At 45.7% G+C, this 14,312-nt stretch overlaps 2 protein-coding genes across 5 annotated transcripts in view; one reads left to right on the top strand and one right to left on the bottom strand.

Moving 5' to 3' along the window:
- Positions 1-4,077: 4,077 nt before the first annotated feature.
- Positions 4,078-8,380, bottom strand: Abitram (actin binding transcription modulator). Its single transcript, XM_036178150.1, has 6 exons — positions 8,072-8,380; positions 6,749-6,800; positions 6,143-6,272; positions 4,737-4,813; positions 4,568-4,637; positions 4,078-4,488 (listed from the first exon to the last, which is right to left on the bottom strand). Exons 1-6 carry the CDS (start codon positions 8,184-8,186, stop codon positions 4,354-4,356), a joined length of 579 nt encoding a protein of 192 aa, XP_036034043.1. The 5' UTR covers positions 8,187-8,380; the 3' UTR covers positions 4,078-4,353.
- A 103-nt stretch (positions 8,381-8,483) lies between these two features.
- Elp1 (elongator complex protein 1) overlaps positions 8,484-14,312 on the top strand; it is a 63,446-nt gene continuing 57,617 nt past the window's right edge. The window contains exons 1-3 of one of the 4 annotated variants that reach the window (XM_036178146.1): positions 8,484-8,547; positions 11,094-11,256; positions 11,783-11,935. In XM_036178146.1, the coding sequence (XP_036034039.1) occupies positions 11,107-11,256; positions 11,783-11,935 (303 nt within the window). In that variant the 5' untranslated portion in view covers positions 8,484-8,547; positions 11,094-11,106. Of the gene's footprint in view, positions 8,605-11,093; positions 11,257-11,782; positions 11,936-14,312 lie in introns of all 4 variants that reach the window. The other 3 variants (XM_036178149.1, XM_036178147.1, XM_036178148.1) reach the window with 3 other exon arrangements.

The raw sequence follows: 14,312 nt of genomic DNA, 5'->3' as shown, positions 1-14,312 counted from the left end.
TTTAAAAAAATTTTCTGGGAGCTGGAGAGATGGCTCAGTAGCCAACAGCACTGGCTGCTCTTCCAGAGGTCCTGAGTTCAATTCCCAGCAACCATGTGGTGGCTCACAACCGTCTGTAATGAGATCTGGCGCCATCTTCTGGCCTGCAGGGACACATGCAGGCAGAATGGTGTATACTTAATAAATATATCTTTAAAACAATTTTTTTTCGGAGTTGGGGATTTAGCTCAGTGGTAGAGCGCTTGCCTAGCAAGTGCAAGGGCCCTGGGTTTGATCGTCAGACCTGGGGGAAAACTTTTTTTCCTTACCAATATTTGTAAGGCAACTGCAAATACCTTTAGACACCTGACAATAGAATTAGAGGTGCCCAGGGGCGAAGCAACCGGGTAACATGATGTCAGCAGCAGGAGGACAGAACTTACGAGTCAGGTTTCCATCTGCAGAAACCATTTTATTTCAAGGGAACTCAGTTTCCCCTCCTAGTTACAGGGAGCTACTTCTTCCTTCTCAATAAACTTGGTTTGGTTACGCTTAAAATCTTTTCATTAAAAACGGGAAAATGACAGTCATTCATGATTTAAATTCAGTGTGAATGTCTAATCTAATCCAGAACTTCAGAGCTGTTTTTTCTAACCTAGATAATGTAAAAACCTTGCTCTCCTCTAAGACATCTGTGCCTCTGGATGAGACTCGAACACCTTCATTACAACAAAGCAGCTGTCAGTAAAATGTGCAGGCTGGAGTCACTGCCACGCATTTGCAGGAGCCCGCTCACACTGCAGCACAACTCTTCCATTTGCTAGAAGAGCCCTTGCACATTTTCATAGCTGTTCCATACAGAGTAGAAGGCCGACTCCACATCCTGCCCCTCCAGCAACCTAGAGGGAAAAGCCACAGCAGAGGGCCGAGGCTGGGCTTTCCCATTGCACTTTGAAGCAGGTTTGGGAAGGATGGACAATTAATTTTGTTTTCTCCAAGTGTTAAATTGTTTAAAAAAAAAAAATTAGAGGCTTAGAGGTTAATCGTACAGGCTGCTCTTCCAGAGGTCCTGAGTTTACTTCCTAGCACCTAAATGGTAGCTCACAGCCATCTGTAATTCTAATTCCAAGGAGCCTGATGTCTTCTTTTGGCATCTACAGGCATTGCATGAATGCAATGCACATGCAAGAAAACACATTAAAAAAATCTTAAAAAAAAAAAAAAAGTCGAGACAGAAGCAGTGTGCCATAGACAACACTCAAGCAGGCACTATTTATTCCCGGGTAATAGGAATGCAAAACTTTTCAAAATATTTCTCAAGAGCTTGTATGTTTTAATAAGAAAAATATTCCTTGTTTGCCATTTGTTAGAGAAATGAGAGGTGGGGTTGGGGATTTAGCTCAGTGGTAGAGAGCTTGCCTAGCAAGTGCAAGGCCCTGGGTTCAGTCCTCAGCTCTGGGGGGGGGGGGGGGAAGAGAAATGAGAGGAACTGAATGGGCTGGGAGAATGGTTCAGTCAGGAAAGTGCTTGCCTCCCTCCCACTGTAGCCTGAACGAGAAATGTCCCCCATGGTCTCATGTACTCGGAACAATTGGTCCCTAGCTGGTGGCACTGTTGGGGCATGTAGAGCCTTGCTGGAGGAAGCATGTCCCTGGGGGCAGGCGCTGAGGTTATAGCCTCCATCCTCCCCCACTTCACTGTGTGCCTCCAGGGTGTGGGGGTCTGATCTACTACAAGCCAAAAAAACCCTCTTAAGTTGCTTTGGTCATGGTGTTTTATCATAGTCACAGATAGGTAACTAATATAGACCTTGGTACCAAGAAGTGAGGTTGATGCTGTGAAAAGATGTGACCATGTCTTTCGGAGGAACTTAGAAGACTGGAACTCTGGGCTGGGAAAGTGCCTGAATGCTGGGAGCATTGTGAAACAACACTTCCTGTTTTGAACCTAGAAGCCTGTAGTGCTGCAGGTAATGTAGACAATAGAAGCTGGGCTCCTAGGTTTTGGAGAGAAACAATGTCTCTATTAGCAAGGTGGCTAGAGGCCATTTAGGTGACCCTTTGACAAAGAATCTGGCTACTTTCTACCCAAGTCCTGAGAACTGACGCAAAGCTGAATTAAAAAGTAATGAACTACTTTCTCTGGCATTTCAAGGTATTGAAATAGGTATTTCAAGACAGTGTCACTTTGACCAGTGAAAACGTCTGGCAGAAATACAAACATGGAGCTTGAGGAAAAGAGCACAAGCAGGTCATGTGCTGGGAAAGGCTGTCATTATTAGAGATTAGTGCTATTTAGAAGTCTGCTCTAGGGCTGGAGAGATGGCTAGGCAGCTAAGAGCATGGGCTGCTCTTCCAAAGGTCCTGAGTTCAATTCCAGCAGCCACATGGTGGCTCACAACCATCTATAATGGGATCTGATGCCCTCTTCTGATATTCAGGCATACATCCAGACAGAGCCTCATACCAAAAAAAAAAAAAAAAAAATCTGCTCTACACTGGTACAATGGGACAGCTGGCCAAGGCAAGACTCCACCCAGATAAACTTCCAATCTGTGAAAGACTGCCTAAGATTCTGGCTGTTTGCTCCTAGAAAGCAACATGTAAGAGCTGCTGTGGATGTGATCGAAGGAGATGCAACCTGGTAGTCTAATTTTGAAGTATTTTCCACATGGTATGAGCATGGAGGTATAAAAGAATTAAAGGAGCCGGGCAGCAGTGGCACATGCCTGTAGTCCCAGCACTCAGGAGGCAGAGCCAGGCGGATCTCTGTGAGTTCAAGGCCAGCCTGGTCTACAGAGCGAGATCCAGGACAGGCACCAAAGCTACACAGAGAAACCCTGTCTTGAAAAACCAAAACAAAGGAAAGAAAGAAAGGAAGCAAGCAAGCAAGCAAGCTTCTTCCTTCTTGGCTTCAGAAAGCCAGATGCCAGGCAACATGTGGTAGAGATGGAGTTTCTGCAAGGGGGCCAAGAGAGGGCAGCCACGGAGTGAGCTGTGATGGTGACTCCTGGGTCACAGTGCAGGCCAAGGAGAGCGCAGAGTGGGACACTGCAGACAAATACCTGTGTTGCAGGCAGCCATGCTGGAGGGCGGCCAACCATCCCTCTGAAACCAAACCTAGAGGGTGGACATGGTGCTGCAGGGTTTGCTGTCTGCCATGCTGGCTTCTGGCCTCCTCTGTCCAATATCTCCTCTCTATGTCCACCATTCCTTCCTTGTGGAGCGGGATGTGTATTCTGTGCCATTGTGTGTTGGAAGGGTGTGACTGGTTTCTTGATTTACAGTGGGACACGAGATGGCACCGAGTCTCAGAAGAGACTTTGGACTTCAGAACAGTAACAACTATGGGAACTTTTGATAGTGGGTTAACTGCATTTTGCATCACATGGCTGTGGGTGTATAGGCATCATGGGAAGAATGTGGAAGAGTGATAAAAAATAGACTTATGTATTTGAATAGTTGGTCCCCAGTTGGTGGAACTTTTTGGAGAAGAAGCCTTGCTGGGGGAATTACATCACCAGGGGCAGTTAATAACCTCACCCCACTTCAGGCTTACTCTCTGCTTTCTGTGTATGGTGGAGATGTGATCTCAGCTTCCTGCTCTTGTTACCATGCCTTCTCTCTAGGATGGACATCTAGTCCTGTGGAACTACAAACCCATATAAACACTTGTGGAAGTTGCTTTTGGTTATGGTATTTTATCACAGCAACTGAAAAGTAATACACCTTGAATGCATGAAGACCTGAATTTGGGTTTTCTGGCTCATATAAAAGCTGGCTATTCCAGGCAGTGGTGGTGCATGCCTTTAATCCCAGCACTCGGGAGGCAGAGCCAGGCGGATCTCTGAGTTCGAGGCCGGTCTGGGCTATAGAGTGAGTTCCAGGACAGGTTCCAAAGCTACACAGAGAAACCCTGTCTTGAAACCCCGCCCTCCCCCCAAAAAAAAGAGCTGGCTATGGTGTGTGCACTTCTAATACTAGCCTTGCAAGATGGGAGGCAGAGGTGATAGGTGTCTCCCTGGAAGTTCATGAGCTGTCTGGCAAAGTTCCAAAGCAATGAGAGACTGTCTAACACAAGGTAAAAAAAAAAAAAAAAAAGCATTCGAAGTTGTTTTCTGACACACATATGCAGGCGAACCCCCACAGCTGCACTTCCCAACCCAATGGTACCTGGGTAGGGTACATCTGAGAGCTTGACTACAAAGGGGGAGCCAAGGCTTGTGAGTTCAGACAAAGGAGGGACTTAGGTGGGTGAAGAAGGCTTCTCCTGTGGCAGTGGGAGGAATGCTTCCCATACGCTGGCTTTCTTCAGTGCAGTGATGGTTGAGGCCAGGCAGGGTGAGACTCCAATGCTGTCCCTCCGTCTCAAGGCTCATGATGTGGCTGTGGCATTATTCCGTTTCACCACAACCTCCTCATACTGCTGCTGTGTCAGCAGCCCTTCTGTTACGCTTTTACTTTCCTCGAATTTGGGTAACACAACTGCAATGTAGCCTTCAGTGGATGGCTGGGGAAACAGCATGCAGGACTGTGAAATGGTCTCAGAGGCATGTGGACAGGGCTTGCTTTCCCCACCTCTCCTTTACCTTCTCTTGAAGAAGAGATGGCTGATGAAGAATATTCTCATTCACTTCCATCAGTCGACCTCTAACACAGCTATTTTTAAAAAAGAATTTTAGGAAAAAAATGTTGTCAGTAGTTTTTATTTTTAGTGAACACAGGCATTTGAGTTTCGGTGGGTAAAACACTGCTTACCTAGATATGGTATATTCTTCTCCATCGGAGCAGTATATCTTACATAGTGGGGCGAGCTCTGTTAGAAACTGTGCCCCCTGGGTAATGAGAGGAAAGCAGCAAATTAATTGTGTATTTCCATTTCCACTGATATACCCCTCACTATTAAAACAGGATTCTAGTCTTGGAACTGCTGCTGTCTTACAGGAAAATGATGTAAGTACATAAAACTTCAACGAAACAACCTACCATGTCCTAGGTACCATCTTTTAATGAGTAGTTTAGTTATAGGCTAATAATGTGTTTTTTCAATTGCAAATGAGTAATCTATATATGGCCAAGTATAAAGATTTCAACCTATAGGATAATCCACTGCAAGCAATATACAATTCAATACAATATGGTGGCGATATCCTACATAGTTTCATTAAGATCCCTGTCTTCTGTGGGGTGTGCTGGTATATACCTTTGATCTTTGTGCTCAGAAGACAGAGTTAAGCGAACTCTGGTTTGAGGCCAGCCTAGTCTACAAATCCAGGTTAGTCAAAGTTACAGAGTGAGATCCTGTCTCCAAACAAAAACAAGATTCCTATCTTTCATAATAGAAATGAATAGGTAAAGGAACTTCTTTAAGGGTCAACCTCTAAGACTTTTTGAAGAAGGAGTACATTTCTAATTAAAAGATAAAACTAGTGGGCTGGGGAAATAGCTCAAAAGTTAAGACTATTTACTGCCCTTGAAGAGGACCGAGGTTCAATTCCCAGCACCACATGGTGGCTCACAAGTACCTGTACCTTCAGGTCTATGGGATCTGCCAAGCTCCCCTCAACTCTGCAGGCTCCTGTACACATCATACATACATACACATAAAAATAAAAACAATATGTTTAAATGAACCCCATGAAACTAACTGAAATGCATGCCTTTTAAATATTAGTGCCATATTTTAATACACTACCGGACAGCATGAATGGTCATTGTTTCAGAAACTCTCGGAGGTGGGTGAATCAGAGGTTGTTTGACAAATATTTATCATCAGGCAAATGAGTGTTTCATGCACTGCCCTCTTTTTTACAAACTTTTTCTAGAGTGAACACAGGCAGTTGGAGCCAAGATTCTTTTTGATTTTCCAGGGTTTTGGCATGTAGCCTTATCTAGCCCTATATAGATAACCTTATACTTCCAACTGTGCTACCTCAGCTAGCCAGGAGCTGGGATTCCAGGTAAAGGCCCATCTTCCACCTCATCTCTTTGGGGATAAGAATGGGGGCACAGAATCTCCTACAGTAGACAGTAAACCTCCTGACATACCTTTTTTTTTTTGAGTGGGGGTAGATGTTGTTTTTACTGAAAATAATCACACTGAACTGCCAGAAAGTCTGCTCACGGCTAACTGGATCCATTATAACATGAATATAGGAACATACCCGCTTGAATTTCCCAGAGACTTTGTTCTGAAGCCTGCTGCAGTTGGTACTGATCTGATAGGAGATACTCTGAATGGTTTTGCCACTCTGGAGGACGGGATGGGATCCTGCCAGTGTGATGACACATATTCTACAAGGGGAAAACAGTCAAGCGTGTGTTACTGCACGGCTGGACACCTCCTCCTGTACCAGCACTCCTACAGAGAAGTGACTAGCCAAACTCCCTCTGCCCACTCTGCATCCTCTTGGCTGCCATTGGAGCCTCTAAGTGTAGCATGGGGAGTGTAACAACGGAAGAGGAGAAAGTAGGATTGAATTTCCTCCCCAGGAAAGGGAATAGTACTACAAGTCTTTAGGTAACCCTGGGGGCGAAAAGGCATGACTGTGTCCACAGGACATGGCATATGCCCCCACAGTGACCCATTCCATAGGCTCTGGTACTTCAGTGGTTGGCACTGAACCAGACTTCCACCTGCCACCACACTCCGATAATACCATCCCAACACAGTAGAAGGCAATTTTATGAATGCTCTATCCATTTCAGGACTACATCAGGCGAACTATCAGAGAAAGGTGCTGATAATTTACAATTCCTGGTTTGCTTACCGGTTGGAGTGCTGTAGTATACAGTGGTCCTCACAGGGTTTTCCTTTAACATCTGGAGGAATAAATGAGTTCTTCAATTGGTATTTACTATTACCATGTGATCACCTTCTTTGGTTCGTGGGTAGTTCATGCAGACAACAGTGGTCAAAATAAAAGGCCATGAAGTGTTTAAGTGGCCTATTCCAGATAGAATCATTTATTCAACGTTAAGTCAGGTAAGGTTATTAACGCCTCCATCTTGTCACTTTAAAATGAGTGTGTATACCCATTATTTCTATTAGAGAAACACTATTATATGCACCACATTGCTCACATTGTGGTGTTGTTTGGTGGGGCTATCTTAAAAAATTATTTATTTTTATTGTGTGTGCATTGGTGTTTTGCCTGCATGTATGTCTATATGAGGGTGTCAGATTCCCCCTGGAACTGGAGTTACCAGCAGTTGGAAGCTGCCATGTGGGTGCTGGGAATTGAACCCAGGACCTCTGGAAGAACAGTCAATGCTCTTAACTGCTGAGTCATCTCTCCAGCCCCAAGGGCAGTCTTAAGAGTTACGCAAAAACCACATTTTGGAAAAATTCAGTCCTGAGGAGGGTTGCTTGTCCTAAATTTGGCCCATATCTATCTGTTCATGTGTGCGTCCACCAGTTTTCCTAAATTAAAAAGACTAGTAGTGGTAAGAGAATTCCCAAAGGTGGCATCAATATTTTCTGGGCACACAAAACAGAACACCTGGGAAGCTTACTTCGAGGTGGATAATACGAGAGGTTTCTTTCTTTCTTGTTTTTTGTTTTTTTGTTTTTGTTTTTTTGAGACAGGGTTTCTCTATAGCTTTGGTGCCTGTCCTGGATCTCACTCTGTAGACCAGGCTGGCCTCGAACTCACAGAGACCCACCTGCCTCTGCCTCCCGAGTGCTGGGATTACAGGCGTGCGCCACCACCGCCCGGCTACGAGCGGTTTCTTAACAAAACACTAGATACTGCTTCCTTAACTTCTCTTAATGCTCTCTCCAATATATGGTTTCTTCCCGCCTCGGTCTAGGATTGATCCCCACAGGCACACAAACACTAGGCAGTGTAAGCCCAGACAGACCAATGCGGGGATCCTTAGTTTAGTTTACGTCCTTTCCTGCAAGCAACCCACAGGTTGCACTGCGCTTCCCACGTCAGATGCGCCTACTTCAGTTCTCCAACAGTGCAAACCTGTACTCCTGCTACTAGGAAGCTCAGGGAAGGGCACGGGTGGCTTCCGTCGCGAAGCAGGAGTCCCCGCGGCATCCCTCCTGTGCCGCAGGGCAGAGCTCACCATCCTTCCGCACTTACCCGCTTTATACCAGCGCGTGAAGTATCGATCCACAAGGGAGGGCACCGCGGGTTCGGTAGGCAAGGCTACCTCTGGCCCCGCCAGTCCTGCCTCTGGGCTTCCGATCTCTTCCATTCTGAGGGTGCAGGCCAGAGGGATGGACTTCCCGCGTGGTAGCTTGTACGCACGCGCAGCTCGCCGACCTCACCCCCACCCCCACCAGTTCCCGGCGTTCTGGGACCCACGCCCAACAGTGGGACACCCGGAGCCAGAGGGCTCGGTGAGAGTGCGTCTGCACTGCCCGGAGCTCCCGAAGAGGCGCGCTCGGCCACACCTACGTGGTGACGTCAAGCCAGCGCGCCGTGCTGGTGACGCCGCGTCTGCGCGCCTCGCTCGTGCTAGCTCGCGGGTTTCGCCCCTTTGTGGTTGCGTGTCTTTTTCTCCCGAGTGCAGTGGCGGTTCCCTCCCGGACCTAGTGCGTGGTGAGGGCTCGGAGGTGAGGGCTCGGAGCCGCGGGCTGAGGCGAGGGCGCAATCTCGTGAGTGCGTCTCGGGTGAGCGTTCGCCGGAGCCAGTCCGAGCCGCTGCGCGCGGCCTGGTCCTGCTCGTCCAGGGCTATCTTAGTGCAAGGGGAGATCCACGCACTTGTGTGTGTGTGCGTGCCGACAGGGGGGCGGATGCTTTGTGCACACTCATTCCCCGAGGCCATCCTGGGCCTCTCTGCAGGGCACAGCTGCCGGGGATGAGGGTCCGGGCCTCCAGCCGCGGGATTCCTTGCAGCGTGTAGATAAAACCTCCATCAGGAATCGCCGTGGAAGGTGATAGGTAATGGAGGTTTCAGTGCTGTGCTACGGGTCCCCTTTGTCATCTGAAGACTATTCTGTGGAGTAGTGTATCCCGTGCTTCCTTAGCTGGCGTGCCTAAGCCGTGTTTTCTGTGGTGGCAGCGATTGCGTGGTCTTTTGTCTTCAGGGTCTAACATTTGGCAAATTTTGATGTAAGTCACATAACGAATCGTAGGTATGGTGTAAAGGATTCGTTTGTATATTGAGAGCCACGACAACAACCAGTGAATAAACAAATAACCTCTGTGAAAGTGAATGAGAAAGAGGCAGACAGTTTTAGCTTGTGGAAACAGAGATGACAATTAAGGTGACAAACCAGGGTGAGGCGGTTATTTGGTTAAACAGTAGCGGGTTCTCTGTTTTTCAGGTTGCATTGCATGTGCTTGTAAGGGCCAGCTTATGATAACATTAGGAGATATTCAATGTAATGTTCTGTTTGGACTTGTTCAGTTGCAACTAGGTATATATAATCTTCCTCTGATCCTTCTAGTATGTGTCTTGTTGAGAATGATTAGCCTGAATGTGGATAGAAGAAGAGCAAGGGGAGAAAATGGAACAACGGTCAGAAGAATATTAGAACATGATCAGAGTTGTATGATAGGACCTTTAGCACATATGTGGATGGGGAAAAGTTGAATTCATGGAGCCAGGGGAGTTGGAGTTGGAGGTGCCCGTGGAAGGATATTAACAGGTTATAATAGATCCTAGAAGTATTTGGAAGATACTCTTTTCCTAACTTTGAAAGCTCTGAGGAAAGTACAGGGCTGTGTTCCTTGAAAAGAGTGGGGTTTATGGGTATGTCAATTCAGAGAAGTCAGTTTTGATGCTAAAAGGAATGGGGCTTGCCTTGTACCATGTGCATGAAGTGCCCCTGGAGGCCAGAAGAGGGTATGAGATCCCCTGGAACTGGAGTTACAGGTGCGTGTTAGGTGCTGGGAATTGAACTCAGGTCCTCTGGAAAAGCAGCCAGTACCCTCTGAGCCATCTTTCCAGACCTGAATATAGCGCAATCCTAATTAGTCTTAACAATAAAAACCTGGAGTCAGATATCTGGATGAAAGCTGAAAGATCAGAGAAGCAGAGCAGCAACTACTAGAGACTTCTTACCTCTACGAAATCTCAGACCGAATTGGGGGTGGGGGTGGGCTGTCTCTACAAATCCTCAGACTGAATGGGCTGTTGAGATACTGTCTTCCCCTCCTGATTGTGCTGGGATTAAAGGTGTATACCACCACAGCTTGGCCTCTGTGGTTAACTAGTGGCTAGCTCCCTCTCTGATCTCCAGGCAAGCTTTGTCAGAACACAAACAAAATATCATACAACACCTGAACTCCGTGCTTTTTAAAAACTCAGATTGTTTGCTGTGTTTATCAGTTGGGGTCCAGTCAGAAAAGTAGAGGCCACACTGTATTTCAGCAGGATTTATTGTGAAGAATTAAACAGCCACTGGAGAAGAAAATGTGAAGGGAACGCTGAAGTAATTTAAAAGGCATGCTGAAGGAAGCCTGTGGGTAGGGTTCGACCCTTGCCAGATGTTGGCATCATCAGGACCTAACATTTGTAGAAAGTCCCTGAAACACTAATAACCAGACTTTAGATCGATACTCAGGATGAGGCCTGGGGCTGGATTTCTGTGTCCGGAGATGTAGCATGCTTGATTAATGCTCCTGCCTCAGGCAATGATGAAGCTGGCTTTGGCAGTACCAGAGATTGGTACCTAGGGTCCCTGTAAAGGTAAAGGCCCATTGCTAGGATGGTAGTCATAGTTACAGATGGATAATGGGAAGAAGTGAGTTCTCTTAATTTGCTATTACTCTCTGTCATTTGTATCCTGGATTCTATGGATGCAGAGCAGCACAGATTTTGATGACTAGAATCCAAGTTCATGGAGAGGGATTTGGAATATGGTGACTGGATCATGGCAGCAGTAATAGCCTGTGCTGTGTTATCATTTGATTATGTCTCCAGACTTAATGTGTAATTAAATCTCCACTTTAGCACTGTGTAAAGCTGGAACCTTTAGGAAGTGAGAGTGTGATGTTGTATATGCTGGCTTGTTCAGATAAATAGGACTCCTGTTATTCTAATGACCACTCCCTGAATAATGCGTGATAGGAGTGTGGCCATTTATCATTGTTAAGGTAGTCCTTTCTCTTTTGGGCATTCATGTTTCATCAAGGGGTGTTTGTTTTTCCTCAGAAGTTGCTTCATCATGAGAAATCTGAAGTTGCTCCGGACACTGGAATTTAGGGACATTCAAGCACCAGGGAAACCTTATTGTTTCTCTCTCCGAAATGAACGGGGGACAGTGCTAATTGGCTCAGAACGTGGACTGATTGAAGTAGACCCCGAGAAGAGAGAAGTAAGTCACTGACTGATGACGCTGCCAGCTCCCAGCCTGGCCCTGGGCTTGTTTTCTTCCAAACCTCCTCCTCCCTGCTAGTCCCCTCTGCATCCAGAGTAATTTACATATTCCTACGTGGTCATCCTCTTTGCTTTTCATAGATGGTTTACTAGGTCTAACGTAGTAGTAGCCAACTCTTAACTCTGCAAATTTTGTAAGGTAAATTGGCAAAGCTTTGACCTTATATTTTCTGTGGATGCTTTGCATTGTACCCTGCCTACTCCTAAGGAGGACCCCAGTTTGGTTCCCAGCACCCATCTGGCAGCTTACAACCATCTATAACTCCAATTCCAGGGAATCCCACACTCTCTATTGGCCTCCGAGGGCGCCAGCTATACACGTGGTGCACTTGTGTACATTCAGGCAAAACACTCATACACCTAAAATAAAAATAAATAAATCTCATATGTAAAAAGAGTTCGTAGAAACATGGCTGGCTCTTGACTATAAGCACTAATTTGCTTCCATGTCTGTTTTGTGAAAGGTGAAGACTGAAATTCCTCTGGTGGCAGAAGGCTGTCTCCCAGAGGATGGAAGTGGCTGCATTGTGGGTATCCAGGGCTTGCTGGATCAGGAGTCCGTGTGTGTGGCCACCGCCTCTGGCGATGTCGTGCTCTGCAATCTCAGCACACACCAGGTGGGTTCAGGACCAGTGGGGGGGAAGTGTTGGTAGCCTGAGCTGAGCTACTCACTGTGTGTCGAGGTCTCCTAATCTATTGCCACGGTATTGAACACTGGGAAATTAAATGGCTTTACCTATATTTCAGGAGTTAAAAAACAAGTTTAATTTAGTCTACTGCATCTATTAATCAGACAGGTCAATTGGGATATTTCAAATTAGAACTTAAAAATTGAATAAAAACTTACAATTCTTGTGGTGTGCTAATTCTTACCTGAATTTCTACATTAAGGAAGTCTGACTTCTTTAATTGACTTATGTTTTCTATTATGAATTCTGACTGGATAATTTAGAGTCCCTTGATTCAAGCACTACAATTTACTGTAATATGTATATGTAATATATTACTATAGCAATATACTGGAAACATAGTCTAAGACTTGAGGGGAGATAGGCTGCAACCTCTTGCTTTTTATCTAGAGTAAGACAGATTTTCTGAATTTCGTTCCTTCTTTTTTCACTTCATTTCCCTCACCCCCTCTTTCCTTCCTTTCTTTGTGACAGGGTCTTACTCTGTATTCCTGACTGCCTCAAACTCATAAGACAGATTTTCTGAATTTCGTTCCTTCTTTTTTCACTTCATTTCCCTCACCCCCTCTTTCCTTCCTTTCTTTGTGACAGGGTCTTACTCTGTATTCCTGACTGCCTCAAACTCACAAAGATCCACCTTCCTCTGCCTCTTAACTCCCTGCTTAGCTTTGCGCTTTTCCTAGAACTCCCTCTAGTCGAGGCTGGCCTCAAACTCACAGAGATTCACCTGGCTCTGCTGCCTGAGTGCTGGGATTAAAGGCGTGCGCCACCACCGCCAGGCTCTTATCTTTTTTTCTAATTCTCCACAGGTGCCTGCCCTCAGGAGATTTCTCCCAGGGTCCAGAACAGAAACTACAAGTGGCTGGGGTTCTAATCTGAGGGATGTTCAATGAATCTAAGCACACCAACCTCTTCAGTCCATCACTCTATTCTTCTTAGTCAAATTTATCTTCACAGCTTCTTTTCTGTTCTCATGCTTAGCTCCTCTTAGTCCCTCCGGCTGTTCTCTCATCTCTCCCTATTCTTTCCATCTTTATTTCTCCTTCTTCTAAGTCAGTCCCTCCAGTGCTGTGGGGGAACCGGTACATATGTATAAGCAGTAGTTCTTTGGCAATGCGGTGGGAGGCTCGAAGTTCTCAGGGTCGCAGAGAGAGGTGATAAGGACCCACACATAAAGCAATAATTATCAGCTTCCAGTTAACAACCCAAGAGAGGAGTGACTGAAGGGGAGTTCTCTAGTAGGGTCAACTAAAATAATTAGGGAACTCTAAAAAGGAACTTGTGTGCTCAAATTGTAATTTAGAAGTGGTTAGATAAAATGTTAGCAGTCTATAAATGTCAATAAGTCACTAGTAAAATAAAACTGTCTTTTTTTCCTTAGCGTGAGCAATCCCCCCCTACCCTCCCCACTCCTACCCCCTCACCCCCGTTTCTGGTAGGGCAAGGGATGTATGCTCAGTTGCTAAGGAACCTATGCTCAGTTGCTAAGCAAACCTACCTATGTCATAGCTTGTAGCATTTGGTTATTAAAAGCACTTTTGCTCTGAGTAATTACTAAGGAGGAAATCTAGGAATAGCATCTGGCTGAGATTAAAAAAAAAAGGAGGATTATATCTTAATTTGCACAAGAAATGAAGCTTGGCACCTATTGTCTGTCTGGCCTTGTAGGCAATCTCCTTTGGTCAGTGGGAAGTAACTGCCTTAACTCCGTAACTAGCAGATAGCTAAAACCTCATCCCAGGAATGTGCGCAGTAAATCTCTTGAATTAGGGTCTTGTGTAAATAACCTGGGGTGAAGGTAAGGAGTTGAGGATTTAATTGTTAGTGGGTCTTCTTTCTATCTGTAAGTGAGATGAGCTAATGTTTATCTATGTGCATTTGTCCTTGGAAAAAAGTATCTTTGCTGAAATACTTTTGTCTGGAGAATGGCCTTGGCCAGATGAATAAACACCGCTGGGGACAGTTATCCAGTTACCTCAGAAGTATAGGGCAAGTTGTGCCTATAAGATTGAGATGCGGAGTTGGGGATTTAGCTCAGTGGTAGAGCGCTTGCCTAGCAAGCTCAAGGCCCTGGGTTCGGTCCTCAGCTTGGGGGGGGGGGGGGTGAAAGAAAAAAAAGATTGAGCTGCAATTGTGAGATCACATGAAAAAAAAAAAGAAAAAAAGATTGAGATGCAATCATGAGATCACATGTACACGTAACGTGGAGATGCACGGTGAATGGGGAGACTCATAGCTGTTATTGCACAAGAAGTTTACAACAAGGAACAGACAATTTATTCAAAAGGCAGTAATTCCATAGCAC

The sequence above is a fragment of the Onychomys torridus genome, chromosome 2 (assembly GCF_903995425.1).
Source record: "Onychomys torridus chromosome 2, mOncTor1.1, whole genome shotgun sequence".
NCBI classification, from domain to species: Eukaryota; Metazoa; Chordata; class Mammalia; order Rodentia; family Cricetidae; genus Onychomys; species Onychomys torridus.
This window is presented reverse-complemented; position numbering and strand designations above follow the sequence as displayed.

Excerpts from the sequence above, each read along its gene's own strand:
- Abitram (XM_036178150.1), bottom strand. The coding sequence starts at position 8,186 with ATGGAAGAGATCGGAAGCCCAGAGGCAGGACTGGCGGGGCCAGAGGTA. Across the intron at positions 4,814-6,142 it reads TCTCTGGGAAATTCAAGCGG|GGGGCACAGTTTCTAACAGA; the intron begins GTATGTTCCTAT and ends CTCATTACCCAG. Across the intron at positions 4,489-4,567 it reads CATCTCTTCTTCAAGAGAAG|CCATCCACTGAAGGCTACAT; the intron begins GTAAAGGAGAGG and ends CTGTTTCCCCAG.